Source organism: Argiope bruennichi, chromosome 5 (genome assembly GCF_947563725.1).
Source record: "Argiope bruennichi chromosome 5, qqArgBrue1.1, whole genome shotgun sequence".
Lineage (NCBI taxonomy): Eukaryota > Metazoa > Arthropoda > Arachnida > Araneae > Araneidae > Argiope > Argiope bruennichi.
The window spans coordinates 102,086,192-102,109,075 of NC_079155.1; the positions used below are offsets into that span (position 1 = coordinate 102,086,192).

Here is a 22,884-nt window from a genome sequence, read left to right on the forward strand (position 1 = left end):
CTGACAAAGGAATCACTATTCGTCTAATCTGCTCTGGTACGTCAGTAATAAAATTAAAAGTTAATTCCTCATCTTAATTTATCAACTTATAAAGAAAGAATTTCTATTTATTTCAAAATTTTTCATCAATTATTTATTATTTTGTCCTATCAAATTAATCTTAGAATGTATGTAAATAGAAAGTAAATTGTGCAATTTTATTCGTATGCCCAAAATCAGAGACTAAAAACAAACTGTGCATTTCAGAATTTTATCAACCAATCAATGATTAGAACGTCCAAATTGGAATGACGTCAAAAATGTGATGTTGGAAGCTGAGCTGAGTCACTTGTGTTTTTTAATGTAGTAGCTGACTACCGGTAAATGTCGCAATACTAATAACAAAGTAAAAATATGTCGTATTTGTGACATTACTATTAACAGGTAATTTAATAATTACGATCGTTAAAAATATTATGCAGTGTGTTAAGACATCGAAGGGTCTAAGAAGACACTGTTAATTAATATCTTCTATTTGTTCCTTCTGAAAGCTGTTGATTAAATATGCTGCGTGGATATGCAAACATGCAGCTGTGGTAATAAATATTCAGTAAACGTGGATTCAACTTCTTTCGTTACTGGATCTAGCATGTTTTTATCAACCTGTTATTTTAATAAATTAATTTTCACAAATGTTTTTATCCATTTTAAAAAATCGTGGTTTACACTGAAGAAATACCGGAAACGCATATTTTTTTTGGGCATGTTATGATATCGCATTTCATGCTGATGACACCAATGTCAACAATATCGGTCAGTTTTTCATAAGATATGTAGTAATTTGTATTGGAATAAGTGTGTGATTTATCTTTCGATTACACTATTTGTATTATATTTAAAGAATAATAATATAAAATATTATATGTTTGTTTTGTTGCACTTTTATCAGATTTTCACTTTAAGGCTTAAAACTTATGTAGTAGCTTTAACTAAAAGTTTTATCCAGTAAATATTTTTAATATTATGTAATTATTTAATGCACACATATATACAGTTACATATTTATGATTATTTTGATCAAAATATTTGATATATTCATCGAAATTATAATTTAATCAAGTATTTTAAAACGCCTTCATTTTTTTTTTTTGTGAACTTGTGTTATTGTAAATTCTCATATTAATTATCTTATCAGTGGTTTAAATTTTGTGAAGTATATTGGTAATTTTTCTAATTTAAATTGTAACAGAATTTTTTACAATATGTGTTATTAAATTCATTGTGAACATGAATTATTTAACCAAAATTTATCTTATAAATTCTTAGAAATGAATATATTATCTTTTTAAATAACAATCAAATTACTTTATTGACAGTCAAGAACATTATACATTAACCTTTTTTAATCTGATATGGATATCAGATTATCACTTTTGAGTGTTATGGATTAAAATTAAATCATTCAGGTATAATTCAATGCAAAATTGCACATAGTTAACCAATATATAAATATTTTTTGAATTGATATCGGTAAGCTTTCTAAATTATATTGTAAGAAAAGCAAAACAACTGAGGGATACTTGAATCTAGAGGTTCAAAAGCTTTTCATTCATAACTTATGTTAAGATTATCTATTAAATATTTACCTTGAAATAATTTTCTATAGTATACCTTAATATTAATTTGTGATATTATAATCTATCAAAATTTGAAAAGTATATAAAAAATGTTTTTAATTGAAAATTTTGGTTATTTAAGAAACAAAGGAAAAAATTACTGCTAGATTAGTTTTCTTTTGAGTTTAATTACCAAAGCATTTAAGAATTAACAATTTTGTCAGAAAGTTGTTGAATCAAATATAATCATAAAAACAGATAGATGGGTTTATGTATTAAGCATGTGACAGTAAATAAGTGTCAAAAATGCCATGCAAGTCCGTTGACTATTTATCAGCGACAGTGGTTTAAACTACAAGTTTGCTTATAGTATGTGATTAATACCATTTAAAAAACATTTTAAGGTGACCTTATTTTTCACTTTGATTAAATATTGATCAAATTTATATTTATTAAATATTTATCAAAATTGTTTTAAGCAAGAAGGCATTTTCTTTGAAATAAGCAGTCAGATACAATTATTTGTTCCTGTCCTAAAAAAGTAATAAGTAGTCAACTATTAATGAGAATTGGTATGATTATTATTGTAAAAATAAAATACTTTTATGATTTAATTTATTTATACCTCTTTGCCAGTTTCTTTTAGTTTTTTTATTTCTTTCTCTAAATATGTTATTTTTGATTGTTTCTTGAACAATTAATTGTATGGTACCTAATTAATTCCGTACTTTTTAAAAAATTATTTCATTATTCATTTATATTAATTTCTTAATATTATGGAAACTAGAATGCTGATCAGTTATAAATCAGTTCAGCTATTAGATAGAATTTTTCTGTTTCTATCCTAAAAAAATACTAAGTATTTATCTGTTAGTGAGAATCAGTATGATTATTATTCTAATTTATTTATTCACGTAAATAATCGACAATTGTTTGATATTGTAAGAATACTTTTATGGTTTCATTTGTACATTGTTCTTTGCTAGTTCCTTTGGGTTTTTTCATTTCTTCTTTTTAAGTTATGTTAGTTTTTGATTGTGTCTTGAACAATTAATTGTATGGTACATAATTCTGTATTTTAAAAAAAATTATTTCATTATCCATTCTTATTAATTTTTTTAATAATTTTATGGAAACTAGAATGCTGATCAGTTTTTTATTGTTAAATGTAAGATCTAATAAGCTAATATCACAAAATTGTTGTATGCATATAATTTTTTTTCTGGGTAGATCAGCTGTAAATTTTTAAAAAAATTTGCAAGGCACATTAATATATATATATATATATATATATATATATATATATATATATATATATATATATATATATATATATATATATATATATATATATATATATATATATCATGCAAGAACTTGATGTTGTTTTGGCTTGAAGGTTTTGAAGTGACTTGAAGGCAACAAATTGTTGAAGCCTCAAAATGCATAGGCAACAAATTATCCCTTTTTTTATTTTGAAGTCAGATTTCACATTATAGCTTTGAAATATCTATTGTCTGCTAATGTAGTTTTTCCCTTGGAAATCATAGTGTTATTGCTTAACTCGCATAATGTTTTTTAAAAATAAACCAAAGTTAAAATATTGTTTGTTTAATCGATAAAGATTGTTGGTTCAGGGATAATTTCAGCTAATTAAAATAAGGTTATTAGAAAATAATGCAGAAGTATGTCACATTTGGCGATTTATCTCCAACTACAATTACAAGTTACAATTTGATTTCCAAATTATACATTCTCTGAATTCTTATAAATGGTCTTAATTAATCTAAGTTGTTAACCAGTTTGAAACAATCACGAGACTATCAGACTATGCATGCGTTGATATTTAGAAAAGTGACGGGTTTTTTTCATCTCAAAATCGATTGAGCTCCAAAACTTCGTTTGCCAGCTAGAAAAATTGAAAATGAAAGTTTAAAAAAATTATCGTATTTATATATATATATATAGAGAGAGAGGGGGGGGGGGGGTAGAGACCGACAGAGAAGTCTCGTGACTGTTTCAAACTGGTTAATGACTTAAATTAAGACACATAATAACAAAAAATTATAATGTTCTCGCATGATAATTTGAAATTTGCAGTAGTCGGTTTCATTTTTTTTTTCAAATGCAAGTGATTATCGTATTATTTTCAATTGTACCATTTTGACTCAAAATTGCAGGTTGATTGTCTCTATGGCTCATTCAAGTGAGAAAAAAAAAAAACCCCTTCCACTAGTAATATAAAGTCTATGTTACATAATTTCATTAAATGTGACAGAGATTAACCACCTTTGTTAACCTCAAATGATATCCAAAAATTCAAGAACAAATAAAGTATTTTAGGTTTTACTTCAGCTGTTAGAAATAATTGATTGTGTAGACCCTTTACAGGAAATAAAAATTGCTTTAATTTTTTTTTTTATTATTTATTTATTTAGATGCTTGGCACTTCTGTTTTTATTTTTGGCTTTGCATAAAGGTTGACATTTAGCAGGTATGTTTGTTAAAAGTATTTGATAAAATTTACTGTAGTATTAAAATACTTTGAACTTTAGATACTTATATTGAATAGTTGCCTTTGATGACCAGCCAGTTCGTCAGAGATACTGATTATGTTTAATTTCAATTAAATAATTTACATATTACGTAATATCCATCAAATTCTAGTCATTAAAGCCATGTTATTTTAATTGTGTTGCATAAACTCTTTGTACATGAGCTTTTCTAATGGAAATGTCCCATAGCATTATTAAAAATGTAAAGATGCTATTCATCTTTTTTCTAAATTTTGTGCAACTGTAACAACTCATATATTCGCCTTATAAACTATATAGATACTAAGCATAATCCTTCTTTAGCTTTCAACAATGAAAGAAAATTGCACAATTAAATATTTGCTGAAACAATAAAATTGGTATAAATTTCAAAGTAACAATATAATCTACTTTTGAAAATTAGCCATTCGTATTTTAAAATGCCAAAATTTAGAAAATTTTTTAATGGATATAAAATTAGTATCATTGAAAAGATAATTTTTTAACGCTTTAATGTGATATAAAATTATTTTTTTGCTGTAATAATTTTGGATTAATTTTACTTGATTTTCAATTCAAAATTGCTCCAAAGTATATATTTTTCCATGTTTTGTAGCTTTTGGCCAAATACCTTGGCCTATAGTGTACCAACTTGAACGCATTTATCTTTAATATTAACAGGAATTATGAACTATTTATGCTAATAACATTTGCTTTGGAATAATATTAATGTATTTTTTCCCCAGAAATTGTTAATTATGACTAACCCGGCAATGAATGATGAAATACTGGACATCTTGTTTGATAAAGATGATCCACTTCTAAGAGACATTGACTGCTACATTGGTGATGATCTTACAGGCAATTTTGAGCAGCTACACAATTCTCTACACCAGGTATTTATGTTTTTATGGAGCTTGCGTATTAACTGCATGTCAAAGATTTTATTGCCAAATTTAACATTTTAACAGTTATTTTCACCAATGGATTGCGGTTAATACATAGTATTTTTATTTAAACAATTGAAATTCTTTTTAATAATTATTGCAGGATGGGAATTTTTTTTTGATCTTTATTATTTTAATATTATGCATTTTAATATATATATTTTTTCTGTTTATTTCGATTTTCTAACAATTTATTCATTGATTAGTATTGCCAATATGTTATGTAAATGATGGCTAGACCACATTTATCTAGCCATCATTATATTGCTAAAAAAAATTCAACATCATTATTACATTGCTTGAAAGGACTGCAATGATTGATAACAAAGTCTATGTGTAAAATAAGCTGCTGCTTGAGAGAAGTTACTATGTTTCCTAGTGTTATCCAATTGATTACTTATTTTCTTATGTTGTTTTTTCCTTTTGACTTTTTGTTAACATTTGCAATTGCTATTATATTTATATAATTGATTTTCTTTATTCTCATTTCCAGCCAGAAGAAAATATCAATAACCCAGATTTCTGGAATGCTTTTTTAAAAGATGTTGCTAAGGACTACGAATTGGGAAAAACATCGAGTGAAAGTCATGAGACAGATACAAATTCTCACTATAGTGAAAGTTTATCACCTCAGAGTGCATCATCAGGTTCCGAAAACTCTGATTTTCCTGTCTTTATGGAAACTGTTTGTGTAGATTCTGGAAAGAATTCTGAATCGTGTGTTGAATTGTATCCTGATAACCATGATTATGCTTGTTACAGTCCTCAACATGTATCAGAATCTTCCATAGATTTAGGTATGTTTCCTACTAAAATGCATACTTTGTTATGATATGATTTATATAAGTACTTAAGGTTTAAAATTTGTCTTTATAAATTTTTTATTCTTTAAAATAGCTTTTTGATGAAGAATCAATCAAATAAAGGCTGAATGAATTTAGCACCCTTAAAAGTTTTTAGAAGGCATATATTAATATGTAAATAATATGTATTAGTAATAAATAATAGCATTAGTGAATTAAAATAATAATATATTTATGTGGATCAAAAATAGCTTATTAAAACTACATAGTCAGCTTGACTAAAAGCTTATAAGTAGAAGTAAATATAGTGCATTATTTGAAACTTATACCAAAGCCTTCTAGCTAGACAATTATTTCTCTGGTAGTTAGGTTGAAACCAGTTTTAAAAAAAAATAACAATTCTGGAAGTTCATGAATTAAAATTCAATTCAATTTGAAACTGAAAGAATTTCTTAAAAACTGACTACATATATCTGGATTCAAAAGATAATTGATAAAAAAAGAAGATTATTGAAGTTGGGTTTCAGTTGAGGTGTTGATAATGCTTGTTGAGAATCCATCAAAATTGTACAAAAGAGGGGATTTTTTTTTTTTTTTTTTTTTAAGCATGGTTAATACATAAAATCTTTATCTTTATGCTATTTGGTATAATAATAAGTTTTAAATTTAGCAATTTGCACTATGCACAAAGAATATTAATTTTATATTTAAATTGTAGGAGCTGATATTATAGTAGTTACATCTGAAATTTCTACCACTGAGGACTCTAACCTGTCTTCTGTCTTAGTTCCTGAAAGTATAATTACAACTAAATCACAAGTAAATATTATTTTCAATTTCTTTAATCCCTGAATATTAATTCTGTAGTCATGCTCTAAACTTTCTTGAGATATTGATTGTAACTACAACTGATTTGAAGAAGGCTGCCAGCTTTTTAGTATTGATGCCTTTGAATATTCATTATATTTTTGTCATATTTTCCTATATCTTTGTCTTAACCACATACCATTGGTAAACTTTAGTGTTTATTATATGTCATTAAAGAGCACCTGTGGAAGAGTATTAGCATATGATCTTTGGAATCGGATATGTGGCTAATAAATGATTTTCCAATGTTTTATAAATAAATGTTATAATTGCTTCTTAAAATTATTTATTTAAAGGCTGAATAATAATAATATTTAAATTCAATTTTATGGTAATAATTTGTTGCATTCTAAACTTTAAAAAAATCCATTTAAGTAGTGAATTCTAAAAACAGTTTGTAGTACGTATCGGTGAGCATTCTATATCTTGTACATAAATAAGCTTGTAATTGTTTATCATTATCTTGTACATATCATTTTTCTCCTGTAAAGTAATGAATGGTAAGTGTTTGTGTCGAAGTAGTGGCAATATATTAACTTGAATGATATGAGGTTTTTGAACAATAGGAAGTAATGAATACAAAAACTTTTTTTTTTGTGCCAAACATGTATAGATTTATGATTTATCTACTTTCAAATATGTCTGAATTGTGTTGTTTCTATAATCTTTCATAAGATTATAGGAAATTATAACATTTAAATAAAAGATTAACAGTTAAATTTTATCTTTTTTTTTTTTTTTCATACTAGTATGTGTTTACTTTTAACTAATCAAGTGATTTTAGGTATTGAAATTATGTAATATTTTTACTGTTTTTCACTGAATATTGCATTTAATCTTATCTATATAGTTAACAAAAAAACATTTTTGTGATAAAATTTTTACTACTCTAAATTAATGCAGAAATTTTTAGATATATTTGTTGGTAAAAGTGAAGTTTAGTGTGCCCCTTGCTGCGCCAAGGATGCCAAGTCACCAATAAAGATGGCGGACAAATTAACAAACACTTCTTTGAAACAGTTATAGTTACCACTTTATGCATTAAAATTATTTTAATGCTACCATTTTATGCACAAAATTTAGAGAACGCAATGCCTGTCGGCATCTGAAGAAGGCACCGGGCAGAATTTTTTAACTTAAAAAAACATCCTACAGCTTTGCTAGCGGCGGAAGCGGGAACCTTGTAACTTCGCTGAAACATTGAACATAAGGACTGGGGGGATAACAGGAACAGTACAAACAAACAAACATCCTTTCCTAACTTCATCAACTCTAACTAAGTATATATGTATATTCCACTCGCCCTTCATCCATTCTGCAGATTCAAAATACTTAATGCTATCCTATTCACGAGACATCCATTCTTACACAATTGCCGATACAACAAATTGTCAAGAGAACTCGACATTAGAGCATCAAAAGAATTACAAGAACTGCGAAGAATTCCATTGCAGATAATTTTAAAACAAAGAATGCAGACGATTTCGTAAAGTAAAAATTCAGGCAATTTTTTTAAAGTGCATTCTGAAAATTAAAAATTGCAAAAGAATATATATTTTCTGTTCGTATTCACATTAAAAATAAAATTGCAGTGTCTTATTAGTTGTAAAAAAACTTATAATAAAGAACAAAATAAAAATCTTTAATCGATATTATTTTTAATATACATTTTTCATAAAATAGTTGTAGTTCATGTACAACTCAACCATTCAAAAGCAGTAAACAAAACAGCATTAGGGTTGCTAGAAAAGTGTTCCGTTGGGTTGCCATATTGGCGACAAACTCAGGGGGCACACTAATCTTCACTTTAACTTATTTGTTTTAATTAGGTTTTAAAGTAGTAGAAAAAAATACTAAAACTCTCCAAAAAGAAATATATTTTTTATTGAATGTTCTGCTAAATTGATAATACATCTTATTAATCTTGTAGCAGTTCCCCTCAGCTTCCATCCTCCTGAAATTAGAGGAAGAGAATTATTTCTTTAATATCTCATGTAAGGATAGAAATATGTTGAAAATTCACTAAAATGTATTACCAAGAAATGAAATTGCGAAATAATTGTATAGTTATCAGCACTAAAACTACTAGACTCGTCAAAATAACTGGTCAGTTTCTTGTAGAATCTGTCTATTTTTATCTCTGGTAGTTCTAGTGTTAATTTCTCACAGTTATATTTCAAAACCAACAAATTTTTTTCAATTTAAACTTCTGAATTTTAAATATTGCAATGATAATGTATAGATAAATTGTGCTTTACTAAATTATCTTACTAATAAGGAAATTGTGAAATAATTATTAAATTAACTACTTTTCATTCGCTAATTCACTGTATTTTTGCGCATGCATCAGAAAATGTTTATCTCAGAATCCTGAACCAAACAGTAGTTTCTTTGTATTGCTTTTCAAAACAAAATTTTTTACTTATCATTCAGACGAGCTTAATTCTTTTGCTAGACAGATGCAGCCTTTCTTAAGCTAGATTTACATTTGAGTTTTTCTTTTAAATGGGAGATCATGTGACCTGAGATTATGTGATATGTAATCCCATTCATAAGTTATTACTGATTTATTATTTGTGGAATTAACAGCAATGTGGTTTTGGTTCATGTGTAATCTTAATATTATGCCTAGTTCCATCCAAGTGTAAATGTAATTTTATTCTAAATAAATTATTATACTGTTGTTTTCCTGTAAAATAGAAGGGTAGCAATTAATATACTATTTCAATTTTGTAATTTTATGATTAATAATTATTCATATTTCACCATTTTCTATTTGAGCAGTATACAAATGTATTGTTACTGAAGAGTTTTAAATAATTTTATAAAAGCAATCCAGTAGTTACTTAAAAGTACATAAATGTCCTCAAATAAAATATTTACATGTATAGCACGCTGGCTTGATTATTTTGAGTGAATCCAAAAGTTTTGATTAGGGAAGGATGCATTATAATCTGGTTGAATATAAAAATCAAATAATTAATATGAAATTCAGCAGAATATATAATCATCATATTTGCATCAAATTTAGAATAATCTGATGCAAATATTATTATATATGCATCTGTATAATTAACATATACAGATGATCGATGCAATTTGATATAAATTTAAGGTTTCATTGGTAATAAAAAATAATTAAAAGTTGTAAAATTTTAACTTTTTTTAGTCCATAATAATTTCAGATTCAAATTTTAATATATGATTTTAAGTCTTATTCGTATTCTGTTTTTATGATTTTCAGTATCATATTTATTTTTGTTGTTTCCTTACATTTAGAAATCTGTTAGTACTGGAAGGAAGAAAAGGAATTTAGGAGATGACATAAGTCTCTTTGATTCTGTAAGTTATAGATCTGTCTAATTTAAAGATTATATATATTTTTATTTCATTCTTTTATTACTAAAATTTTGAGGACAAATCCAGGCTATAATGATTGAAAATTCAAATTTTTATCATTTTTAATGTCTATGATATAATAGATAATTACCACTTTATTTATTAATCATTGTAAGGTTACAGTGATTAATATATGTAATTGTATAAATAATTAGAATAGAGAATGAAGGGTATTCAATATGGTTTATTTACTTACTTTTCTGTTTATGGTTGGAAATTATAAGATTGTTCTTGAAATGAACTTTTATGTCAATATAATTAAACTTTAGATTAATATTTACTTAAATTTTAATCTATACTGTAGGCTATAATTTGGCACTTCTTAAATCTAACTTCTTTTAAAAAAAAAAAAAAAAAAGTCCAATGTTTCCAAAGGGACAAGTAGGAAATATTAAAGAGAAAGCATGTCACTGCTTGAGGATGGTCAGTAATCTTGCTACAACATACACAATAAGCTACTGCTGAGATTTAAAATTATGTTTTGCAATGTATAGTATTGATTTTGTATATTTTTGTAATATAGATTTTTTGTATTAAAAATGCATAGGTTCACACCCTGCCCTTTCTTTTTTTAAAATTAAACTTCGGCTAATTTGGCAGTGCTCTGGTCTGATATTTGTCCTATTACTGAAAGCTTATGTAATTTCAGATCAAATAAGGGTTATCAATATATGACTTTTTTTTTTTTTTTTTTACTTTACAGGAAGAACAAATTATGCATATCTGTGTTTAAAAGCCTTCATAATATTTATATTTGAGTAATTATAAAATTTGACATAGTTCATACTTCCTTTGTATTTAATTGTATTAAAATCAAACAAACTGATAAATACTGTGCATAATTTGAAAGATTTTTTTTTTTTATATTTGTATTTTTTTTTTTTTTTTTTTTTTTTTTTTTTTTATTTATCCATTCATGGAAGTGTTTTGGAAAAAATAAATGAACGTAGAATTATTATATATTTTAATATATAATTATATTTTATCGAGCTTTTTAGACTGAATTGAAAGTTTCTTTTTTAATTTTTTATTTTATTGTAAATTAAATTGCATTGTTGTGATTTTAGACTTCAGACACTTTGCACTTAACAGAAGAGGAAAAAAAATTAATGAGAAAAGAAGGCTTACAGATTCCAACTCATCTACCACTTACTAGAGTAAGATTTTAAAATGTTCTTTTACAGTTAAAATTATTTATTAAATGTGATCAAATAATTGGTTTTATTTTGTAAAAGGTTACATATACCATCATTTTTGTTTTTATACTTCATGTGTTTCTTAAATTCAAGTTGTGATGAAATAGTTAAAACAAATTGAAATGTAATGTATGAAATTAAAAAAAAAATTATTTATCTATGATGGAAGATAATTAGCAATACATTTTGTAATTTGTGTAATTAAATGAACTCTGTACTTAAGTATTTTTATTTCATTTAGGATCATCATTTTTTTTGTGGTTATAATAACAAAAATTTAAATTTCTAATTTAATGTTAGTATGTTGCCCTTTTTGCAACATAAATTTTTGAAATTACCAAGTTTAGTGACATTCTCTTCTTTTTATATAAAGATATGACCACACACATATTTAAAATATATTGTTACAAAAGTACAAACAATTTTTCCAGGCTGAGGAAAGGGAACTTAAAAGGATTCGAAGAAAAATTCGAAATAAAGTATGTAGCTACATTTATTTTTATTTATTCATTTTTTTTTCTTTTAAAAAAACATAATAAATTTTTTCTTAATATACTTTTTTTTTATGAATTCATATGGCTCTTACACCATTATAATATTTTTTTAATCACATTCTGTATCATATCTTGTTTAGAAAGTATAAAAGAGTAGTTTTAATTTTCATGTATAATATTGTTACATCTTTCATTTCTACTAGCAATCTGCTCAAGAAAGTAGAAAACGCAAAAAAGATTATATTGATGGCTTAGAAAACAGGTATTGTGCTCATTTGAATATCTAATAACATTTTAAAAATTAGGAATTAAAATTATTTAATATAATTTTATTCTTTTTATTTTTAGAGTAAAATTGTGTACTTCTGAAAATGTTCGTTTACAGAAAAAAGTTCAAACATTGGAAAGTCAACAAAAGTAAGAAATGTGCATTAATATCATAAATTATTTTTCATTTATTTTTATCATTTATGAAACAATAAAAAGCAGTTCTGGAGGAAGATGTTTGTGATGTGTTATTTTATTAGAATGTTTTAAAATTAAAATGCGCCGAGTGAAATTTGACAATCATTTTGTTGAAAGGAGTTATCTGTGAATTGGAATTGTCTGAGATAAAAAAAAAAAAATTCAAAAAATGTATTTAAAACAAATTTTGAATACAAAATTTAATAAATTCTTGATAGATTTATAGATGAATAATCTGCAGTTATCAAATGTAATATGCTAAACAGCAAAAAGAGTAATTAAATAATATTTAAAACTAAAATCAAATTTAATTGCTATAAGAAAAGGATTTATATTTGAATGCCTAAATATTTTAATTTTGGGTAGTAACCCATTTATAAAATATATTCTAAAATTTAATTAATCATTAGTGTGCAGTTTTTTTGTATTTGTTTTTGTCAAAAGCAAACAATTTTAGAAAAATTAATAATTAAGAAGAATCTTCTATAATTGATAAATTGGCAACATTTTGGAATGAACTTTAAACAGTTGAATCCATAGTCATTCCAATTGCATATATACTATAGATATATTTTGTGGAGTTTATGCTTAAATTGTAAAGAATATATGTATTAATACTCTGAAGTTATTATATAATTTGAACTTATGACAGCTACTTAGGTTAGGGTGTAGCTTTATACATATATATCTGCAGGCGAATTAATTTGAGGAAAGACTAAAAAAACAACTGAAGAGAAAATATGGTACAAAGCATGTAGTTTTCATACACATTGATAAAAAATAGGACGTGTTAAAAATATTATTTATTTAAAAGAATTATATTGCTAATGATGGCTTCATAATATCTGAAGCCCATGTGACAATTTGACAACTTTTTCTTCATGAAAATTATTTCCTAGCAAAAATATTTCTATTTCTTAGACTCGTAGCTAGAATTCATATCTTTATTGCTTCCCAAAATTTGCAATCCTTTTTCTGATTGAGACCAGACCTTCTGTTAGCATTTAAATTATTGTTTACTTTTGGCTCTGAACTGCTGGCTCCTATATTATTGATATCCTCATGCATCTTTACAAACTCCTCAACTTTCAGCTATTTGTTGTTTGAGCCCAACCATTGGCATTATTGGTGTCAACTTCCATGTGTAATTAATTGCCTTGCAAAATAGTCAACTTTTTCTGTTATGTTAACATTCTTGAAAAATAAAGGAACAATTTAAATTTTTATTATTTATTTGCACCTCTCTTGTATCTGTATCATATTCTGATATGGAAAATATCTTAAATGACATGAAAAAAATAAAGGACCATGTAATTTTGATTTTGCATTATTCCAGACATTCCTATATATATTTTTATAAAATATCTTTATCTGTAATTTATTAATAGCTAAATAATTAAGTGTATTGCATAAATTATTATAAATTGACATGAAAAGAGGCTTTTATCTTCCCTATTCCAAGACTAGGGCATAGAATTGCAATTAGATTTTGGTTGGGTGATTAGTTGTTTTTTAGTATAAGTAATTGTAGCATAAATTGAAATTTCTATTATTATTTTGAAGTTAAAAAAAGTATTTGGGAAGCATCAGAGTCAGAGTAATTTAAAACAATTTTTAAAAAGTAAAAAGGATTTTATTTGTATTTACAAATATTACATTACACAAACAAGACTTGTATGCCACATTTATTAAGGATATTGATTGTTTAATTTCTTTGCATATGTCAAGTGACATCATTATTTTCTAATGTTTAAAGGAATAGAAAAATGAATGATTTTCGAATTAAATAAAATTATTACCCATACAAAGAAATTTACACTTATTTCTGCAGAATATCTTTATTAGAGATTATCTTTGAAAATCACTGTGCTTTGTATGAAATCTTTTTTTCATGTTTGATCATTTATTTTTTATACAATATTTCAATAAATTTCTATAATACTAATGTTTACCTGGTTTTAAAGAATTGAGTAGTTATATTATTTGATTGAGTAGTTATATTATTGATTATACCCAAACAAAACTTCCTTTCATGAGATTTGTTTATTTTTAGGTCTTTGCTTGATCAAATTAAGCAACTTCAGTCCATAATTGCAAATTCAACAGGAAAGCAAGTTCAAACAAGCACATGTCTAATGGTAATTTTTTTATATAAAATAGCATAAATGTGAATTACGATGCACAAAATTGTTTTTAAATTATTTATGTTCTGGCTCCCTTACTGGATATGAGTTTCCCCTTGAATAAAAAGGTATTTTGGAAGTGTACTTTAAATATGTAAAACAACTGCTCATATATTTCTTGATATTGATGATTTGTTATTCTGGGTTATTAAACTATAAATATTTTTTTTAATGAAAATTACTGTAAATGAACATAAATGTTGCAAATAAAAACTTATGTAAATGCAAAGTGTTATAATGTAGATATATTAATTATTCATTTGTTTACTATACAGATAACTTCCTTTTAATATGTCTTTAGGAAACAAAGTAAATAATTCAAATTTCTTTTAAATCTGATTTGTTTCACATTTTAGGAAAGGTTTTCATAAAGAATGATTTTTTTTTCAATGCAATATAACTATTTTGAACTTGCAGGTGGTTATCAAAATAATGAATGTGTATTAGATATATATATATATAAAGAATGCTTTATTAGTATGATAGGACTGCCTTTTGCATGTAATACAGTTTGAATTCGCCTAGGAATCGATTTATACAAATGTTGAATAGTGTTTAGAGTAACATTGTACCATTCTTCCTGGAGATATTGTGAAAGTTCTGGGAGATATATATTGATTCCATATTGAATGCTCTAAAACAGACCATAACAGCTCAATTATATTGAAGTCGGATGATTGTTCGGGAAAAGGTATACATTTAACTTAATCCTCATGTTCATCAAACCATGATTGGACAAGTCTCACTGATGAATAGACCCATTATCATCCTGTTTGCATCATAGGATGGGCCTGGTCAGTTAAAATTTCTCTATACTTCTCCTTAGTGATCCTTCCTTTCAGGGTTATGATTGGTCCATCAGAAAATCATGACATGGCTGCCTATACCATGACAGATCCACCTCAATGCTTGATAGTTTTAAGAAGACAATCACAATCATATGCTTGTAGAGGGTCCTCCAAACGTGCACCTGTTTTGTCGTAGGGAAAAGTGTGAACACAATTCGTAAGACTATATTATTTTCTTCCACTTATCAATTGACCAGGTTTTCTGAGTGTGACACCACTATAGATGATGTTTACCATTAACATCTGTGACAAGTGGCTTGAGAATTGCTGCTTTGCCGTAAATGTTCTGTTTATAAAGGTGCCTTCTAACTGGAATCACTGACACTGGAGAATCCAGATGGGTGTTGAGCTCTGCAGTCACTTTTATTGCAATTGTTCACTTTTTAGACATTACAATCCGCTTCAATACCCATTGGTCTCTTTCACTGAGCTTTTTTTTCTGACCACTATTTTGCTTTGCTGAGCTTGTCTCGTTGCACTGTGTGTACACTGTCATGACTTTAGACACCATATCTCTAGAAACGACTAAGAGTTGCGATGTTTCAGTTGCACTTGCTCCTGTTAGACGGGCTCCTACAATTTGCCCTCTGAAAATCTGTGAGGTTCAACATTTTATGCTTTTGAAAAAAATCCAAGAATTAGAGAACTTCAATAAAGCTAACACATACTATCAGAATCTATACATTGTTATTTGTAAAAAAAAAATAATAATAAAAACTTTTTGCTATTACTATATTTTAATGCTTATGAAGCACACTAAAAAATGTCACTTTTATTCACAGGTGTTTCCATTATTTTGATAACCACCTGCATCTATTAAAGACATATTTTTAATTCACGAATTATCCATAATATTACATTAATACTTAAGTTCCAAAGAATTTAATGTTGAGTTCTTTGTATGTATGTCTGTTAAATTTATTTCTGAAATTTTTTCATTTATTTAGTTTTTTCATGAAGCTGAACTTTTTCAATCTTTTATGTAATTTGATTTTTTTTTTTTTTTTTTGTATTTTTGATTTATTGCTGATTTAGTAAATGCCTAAAACATAAGAGAGATAGAAATTTTACTATGTACAGTGTGAACGTGGGATAGAAATTTCCCAACCACTTTAACAGAATAAATAAAAAAAATCATTCATAGTTTTAAAATAAATTTTAAATATAATGCCTAAATAGTTTTAGGAGCATACCTTGTGAAATATTATACAGTTATGCAACCTTTTAATGCATACATATCTTCAAATTCGGTTGCAAATTCCTATACAATGAGAAAAATACTTTTGACTCATAAATTAAAAGGTTATTAATGAGTTAGTTCTTAATTTAAAAGATGTATGAAGTATCTTAATCATTTATTGTAAAATAGTTTTTACAAGATTATTAACAAAAAACTTTTAATTATTTTTTAGGTCCTTATTGTATCATTTGCATTACTTCTACTGCCAAGCCTTTTTCCAAATTCTTTACAATCAAAACTAATGTCTCCTGTTAAGAATGAAGCTCCTCCTGGTAAGTGTTGTTTATTTAAGCTTAAATTTTGTGTAACTTGTTGCTTAGGTTTCATACATTCTTATCTAAATGGTTTTAAGAGAAATAAAATTTACCATATTTAGGTAAAGATATTTCTATAAACTTTATTGCAAACTTGTATGCAGAGCTCCATATTTATTATTTTTTCGTAATAACTTTTTTTTGTCTTGTATTAAACATTTTAATATGTTTAAATATCAATTCAATTGAATTTTGTACTGTAGTTGCTGATTGATAAATTTTATGTGATATAATATAATAATTTGATAAATTTTATGTGATGTAATATAATAATTTGAAATGTGTTCTAATGTCGTTCACATGTTTGTTATAAAATGCAATATTTATTCAGAGCCAAAGATTATGCAAGATGATTATGATGTATAAACACACAGATTAATTATTGACAAAGTTATATTGCAATTTTTTTATTATTCTGTATTGGTATTTTACAATTTTATTTTGCAGTGTGTGTATGTATATATTATTTAAATGTTCAACTTGTGTTGCAAACTTATTAAAGTAAACTAGATATTATCTTCAAGTTCAAACAATCTTTTTTTAAAAATTTTATTTGCATTGGCAAATACATTAAACTTACTCAGTTTAATGTGTTTGAAGTTATTAATGTTCAGTCTAAGCAAGTTGAATGATTAACTATCAGAATATTGCATTTGCATATATTTGTATTATTTTCATTTTACAATCAATCTAAAGCTTTCCCTCCCATTCTTATTGAAAAGTATGCATATTTGCTAGATTTTTATTATTATGAAAGTGATGTTTTTTGTTCATAATTTTACCTTCATTAAAAAAAATTTTTATTATGAAGTTAAGCTTTTTACAATAAAAAGAACAAAAATTCACTTATTTTTGTTGTGCAGATTTTTTTTAATGCTGTTCCTCATTCAAATTGCTTTTGAAGTAGAAGTTGTTTAAAAGTGCTTTTTTTAAGTGATGCTTGCTGTCAAACAGCTTTTGCAGATCTAAATATTAATCTCATTTTTATTTTACAGGATCATCTCGTGTTCTGCTATCTTCACAAGATATGGAATCTAATAATGTGGAAGTTAAAGGAAATGGAGAACACATCAACAAAAGCCAGGATTACACGATTATTCCAAGAAAACCAGAATTTCTTGAAGAAGCCCATCCCCCAATGTTCAAGGGCTTTGAGGAACCTGATTTGAATCCTCCAAAACGATTTCGGGTCTCCCCAAAATATGAGATTCCATCTCCTGGCTATCATACAGATGAAGATGGTACCCTGAAGCAAAATGAAAGCAATTACATCCAAATTCATGATACTGGGCACATAAATAGAAAAGTTGTTTTTAAGTAGAGATTAGTTGTTGAAATATGTTTGTGATGTTTTTAATTATTTACATTTATTTTCATATGTTGGTTGGGGAGTAAGAAAATGCATTGTTTTGTGTTGCTGCAGGGTTTTTTTTGCAAGTTTCAGTTGAAAGTTATCGTTATGCTATTTGTTTTGTTAAGATTGATTTTTGGATAGAGAATTCGGTTATGTTATGTTAAATGGTTTCTATTTCATTTTATATCAATTTATGAACTCTTCAAATATTTCAAAATTTATATTGTTTTGTGTATTGAAATATTTGTCTATTGAATATTATAATATTAAAAAAAAATTGTACAGTCATTCATTCTTTGAATGTATTCATGTTTATTTTTTATAATTTTTCCACCTTCCCCTGATCATAACTTGATTGTTTATTAATCATATGTTTATGAAAAAACATTATTTAAACATATCCATTGGATAGTGACATTATTTAAAGTAATAACATCAAAATCAGTACGGTTGCTGTGTGTTGTATGACAGCATTAAAGAAATCATAAAGCAATACTTTATAAAACATATATTTTATATAGCATAGCATAGCTAATGAATTATATTTGATATGAGGTATAATCTTTTATTTCTGTTTAATAAGTATTTACAGTAAGTAATTTAATGAACTCATTGGAGCATGAAATTGTCCATAATCTTGTGTTACGTAAATCATTAGGCTTTGCACTAATAAAAATATGTAATAAAGAATATGTTTGAAATTATATTTTATAAATTAAAGTCGGAAATAAAATTATGTGAAGTATTTAATATAAATACTTTATTAGTAACAAAAAAATATTTATAACTGTGTATTAGAGAATGGGAGATTCAAATTATGAATCGGATTCTCCCTATAAAATCCATAGTCCATTGATTCAAAGTGTCATATATAAGATGTATGATGAATTCTAATTGCTAATCAGATGTAATGTTAAATATATGATCCTGAGATTTTTTTTGTCTATGACCTTTCTGAAATTCTGTTTCTTTTAATTCTGTACTATGTGAATTAACACATATTAATCATTTTCCTCTTTAGATATTTTCTCAACAAAAAATGTTATTGGATCAAAATATATAGTGATATTTCCCCCCCTCCTGCCTTAACTGTGATTATGAAATTAAGTTTACCACTTTTTTTATTCAAACAGTATTTTATTATTCTTAATGAGGGAAAATATTATTCTTCAGACTATTATGTATTAGAATGTTAACAAGTTAAGTTGAAAAGTTGACAATTTCATTCATCTTGCGTATCAATAATATTGCACAATGAGTTGTCAAACAAAGTAATGTGCTTACTATTGAATGAATTGAAGTAAATGCATTGGTTTTGTATTGCTAAAGGGTCTTTTTTTTTTTTTTTTTTAAGTTTCAATTTAATTTATTGTTATGCTATTTGTTAAAATTAATTTTTGGAACATTGTCTTTTTTCATTATGTCATTTATGATATATTTTGTCATAATAATCAGTACTTTTACATTAAGTAGGTCCGATAGCATATGTGCCTTGTTACATAATAGTCTGGAAAAACCATTTGTTAAAAGAAGGTTACAAGAAGGAGAAAAATATGAAAATCATTATATTATTCTTTTTGAAATCATATTTTTTTTATAATGGCTTATTGATATTTAAAACTTTCAACACTACCAATGAGATATCTCGTCAATAGCATTGAAAGTGTTAATGATTTTGAGGCAAGTTAGAAAAAGAATGCTGGTATATGTACATTCTTTATGTCATTATCCCAAATTTACATTGAGATAAAAGAATATCTGAACGATTATCTTATGAAAATTATTGTGCCTCCAAGTACTTGGGGAACCATTTTGTTCCACTTGGATTTTATTATAGGTAAAATACTAGTAGAGAAAAAGTAAACAAGAAATTCACTCAAATTTATAGCAAGTTCATAAATAAACGTAAGCCTTTTTTAATAAATAAAATGCATAATTTGTTATTTCTAATACATGATATCATTATGCTTTCATTTTCATGCCAAGGAGAGTTTTTATTCATGAAGTCATTGTTATGTTATTAACATATATTCATTAACTTTTCTACCGTGCTATTTTGTTCCTTTTATTATTCTTTTGATAAATGTTTTAAGTTTCTTCCCTCTTAGTTGAGCTAGAGGTAATAGTTTCTCAAGATTTTACTTAAGTCATTAATTTGTTATGTCAAATAGAAACTAGCTTTAAAATGTATTTTTTAGTAGTATTTCATGTATACCCTGTGTTTTTACATTTATTATTCTTGTATATGATGACATGTTTTCTGTCAAAACTATATGTGATATTAAAATGAAAGGTTATATTTTTTGAAAGGGCAGGAAAAAACAATGCAATAATTCTGTAGTTTATTTTTATATAGAAAATATTATTTGTATTACTGTTGGCTATGTGTCAGAATGAAATTTTGTCTGCATGAAAAGTAAACATCCTCTAATACAAAAATTGAATATTTTTAATTTTTTTTCTTATATTTTACATAGTGCCATCATTTTTCATTTAAAGCTGTTCTTTAATTCTGGAAATCATAGGTAGTTAGTTTCACTTCTTTTCCATTGCTGATTTTTGGAATTTAATTTTCCAATATACAAACAGCTTAAAAAATTTATTAAGTTTATTGTTTCTGTTTATCTTGAAAATTTTACTATTGCTACTTCAATATGATGTATATAGATGAATCATCTTTGTTATTTTAAACAATTTATATTTATATGGTGCTTTAAGAGTTTTCCTTACAGCTTAAAGGAATATGTTATTTGCTTTTGTATGCACTTTTGGTGATCTTGAAAATCAAATGATAAATATCAAATTATGAAATGAAGTGTGAAAAAATGAGAGTTGAGCATCTGTTGGGCTGTTATTCACTCACCAAGTATAGATTGTGACCTCACAATTGCATGGATTATTTTTTATTAATAAAACAGCTTTGTTAGCATTCTCTATGTGTGGTATTTATTTAATATCTATAAACTCAGCTTTATAATTTCATGTTGAATTTCCATTTCACATTTTTCACGGAATTGTTATTTTTTGCACTGATTTTCTTCTCTGTGCATTTTGTCAGTATTTTCTTAGCACAAAGCTTTATTATTCAAATTTTTTTTTTTCACTTTTTAAAGCACATTTAAAAAGTTATTTTTAAAAACAATTATGGTATTCTCAATAAAGTATAGTATTTTTACTGTAATTAAATGCCAAAGTTGTACTGGTTTTATCTTACAAATATCAATACCATATATTTGTTTTCATTGTCTCTTATGCAAAGCAAAAATGTTGTAATTATGAAGGGGGAAAAATTCAATTGTGATGAATTTCCAAGATTCAGATCTTCTTTAGTCCAAAAAACACGCTTTTGAAACTGTCTGTGTACAATAACTTAAAAATGCTTTGAGCTAGATTGTTGTAATTTGACGTATGGACTTCAAACCAAATTTATATATTTCTCTCAAATTTTTGAATGAAGTGCGTGTAGGGATGTTTGTCTCTCCAAGTATAAGTGAACATGATAACTGCAAAACTTAAAAGTACTAGATAGATAAAATTTTGCATATGGGCTTTACATCTAAAATGTAAATCCAGATTAAATTTGGAACCAGATCGGACAAGTGGTTGATCGATTTTAGAATTTTGGCCATTTGTTATTGAATTCTGCATGTTTGTAAATACTATAACTTAAAAACATGTTAACTTAAGTAAATGTAATTTGGTATATGATCTTGTGATTACATTTGTAGTTCTTTGTCAAATTTTGGTTTCGATCGGTCTTAAGAAAAGGCATCTCAAGTAGATATTCGATTTTCTGTTATTTGTGCATCAACTACTTACCACCAATTAGTCATCAAAGATCGTGTGCAATATTCACGCCGAAGATTGATTTTTCTTGATAATTCTCGCCATTGCTAAGGTATTTAAAACTTTCAGAAATAGAGCAAATCAGTTCTATGTAATCAAGTATTTATAAATCTCAAAGTTATTTTAGCAAATCCACCACTCCTAGTCAAAGTTCCATCAATATTACCAGTGATGTCATCTTAGTTGTTAGTAACTTTGTTCTGTCTTGACCTCTCTACCTCTATCCACTGAAGATCTACCTTTAAAGGATAAATCCTTTTAAAGGAAAGTATAACTTTACCGTTTCATATTTTGAGTTTCACTTCTCAAATGGATTTATCTTTAGATGGATTAACTTCAAGGAACTTTAGCCATTTACCAAAGTAATCTCTTCCTAGAATCTCCAATTAAGACAATATCTCCCATTTTTACTTCGTAATAATTTCTCTTTTTACGTGGTTGCAATAGAACTCATCCGTAGTCACTACGGAACCTGTTTCTTAAATGTTTTTTTGAGGTTTTACTGATGTTTCCAACGCCTAATGTCAATCCTATTAAGTTTATCCAAATCCGACACTCTCAACGTGGAAATATCTTGTATAAACATTGATGGCCAGATAAGAATGAGGTCATTGGGAGCTTCAAATAAATATATGAGATGTCTTAAGTTCATGACTGCTTCACAATCACATAAAATACTGACCATTTCATCATAATACAAACAAGCAATTTCCAAAATGCGTCTAAAATTTGTCTATTTGTACTATTCACTCCCAAAAGCCACCCTATTAGGGCGGAGGGTATGCATTTTTACATTATT

At 26.2% G+C, this 22,884-nt stretch overlaps 1 protein-coding gene across 2 annotated transcripts; it reads left to right on the top strand.

Moving 5' to 3' along the window:
* The first annotated feature begins 294 nt into the window (after positions 1 to 294).
* On the top strand, positions 295 to 21,173 carry LOC129968929 (cyclic AMP-responsive element-binding protein 3-like protein 4). 2 transcript variants are annotated; one of them, XM_056083287.1, is made up of 13 exons: positions 295 to 423; positions 4,034 to 4,089; positions 4,876 to 5,025; positions 5,570 to 5,873; positions 6,598 to 6,698; positions 10,026 to 10,088; positions 11,213 to 11,302; positions 11,773 to 11,820; positions 12,039 to 12,097; positions 12,184 to 12,252; positions 14,354 to 14,438; positions 16,744 to 16,843; positions 17,881 to 21,173. In XM_056083287.1, the coding sequence occupies exons 3-13, from the start codon at positions 4,888 to 4,890 to the stop codon at positions 18,204 to 18,206; spliced, it is 1,383 nt and encodes a 460-aa protein (XP_055939262.1). In that variant the 5' UTR covers positions 295 to 423; positions 4,034 to 4,089; positions 4,876 to 4,887; the 3' UTR covers positions 18,207 to 21,173. The 2 variants fall into 2 exon arrangements, with proteins under 2 accessions (XP_055939262.1, XP_055939263.1); XM_056083288.1 differs by lacking the exon at positions 295 to 423 and adding an exon at positions 561 to 792.
* The last annotated feature ends 1,711 nt before the right edge of the window (positions 21,174 to 22,884 follow it).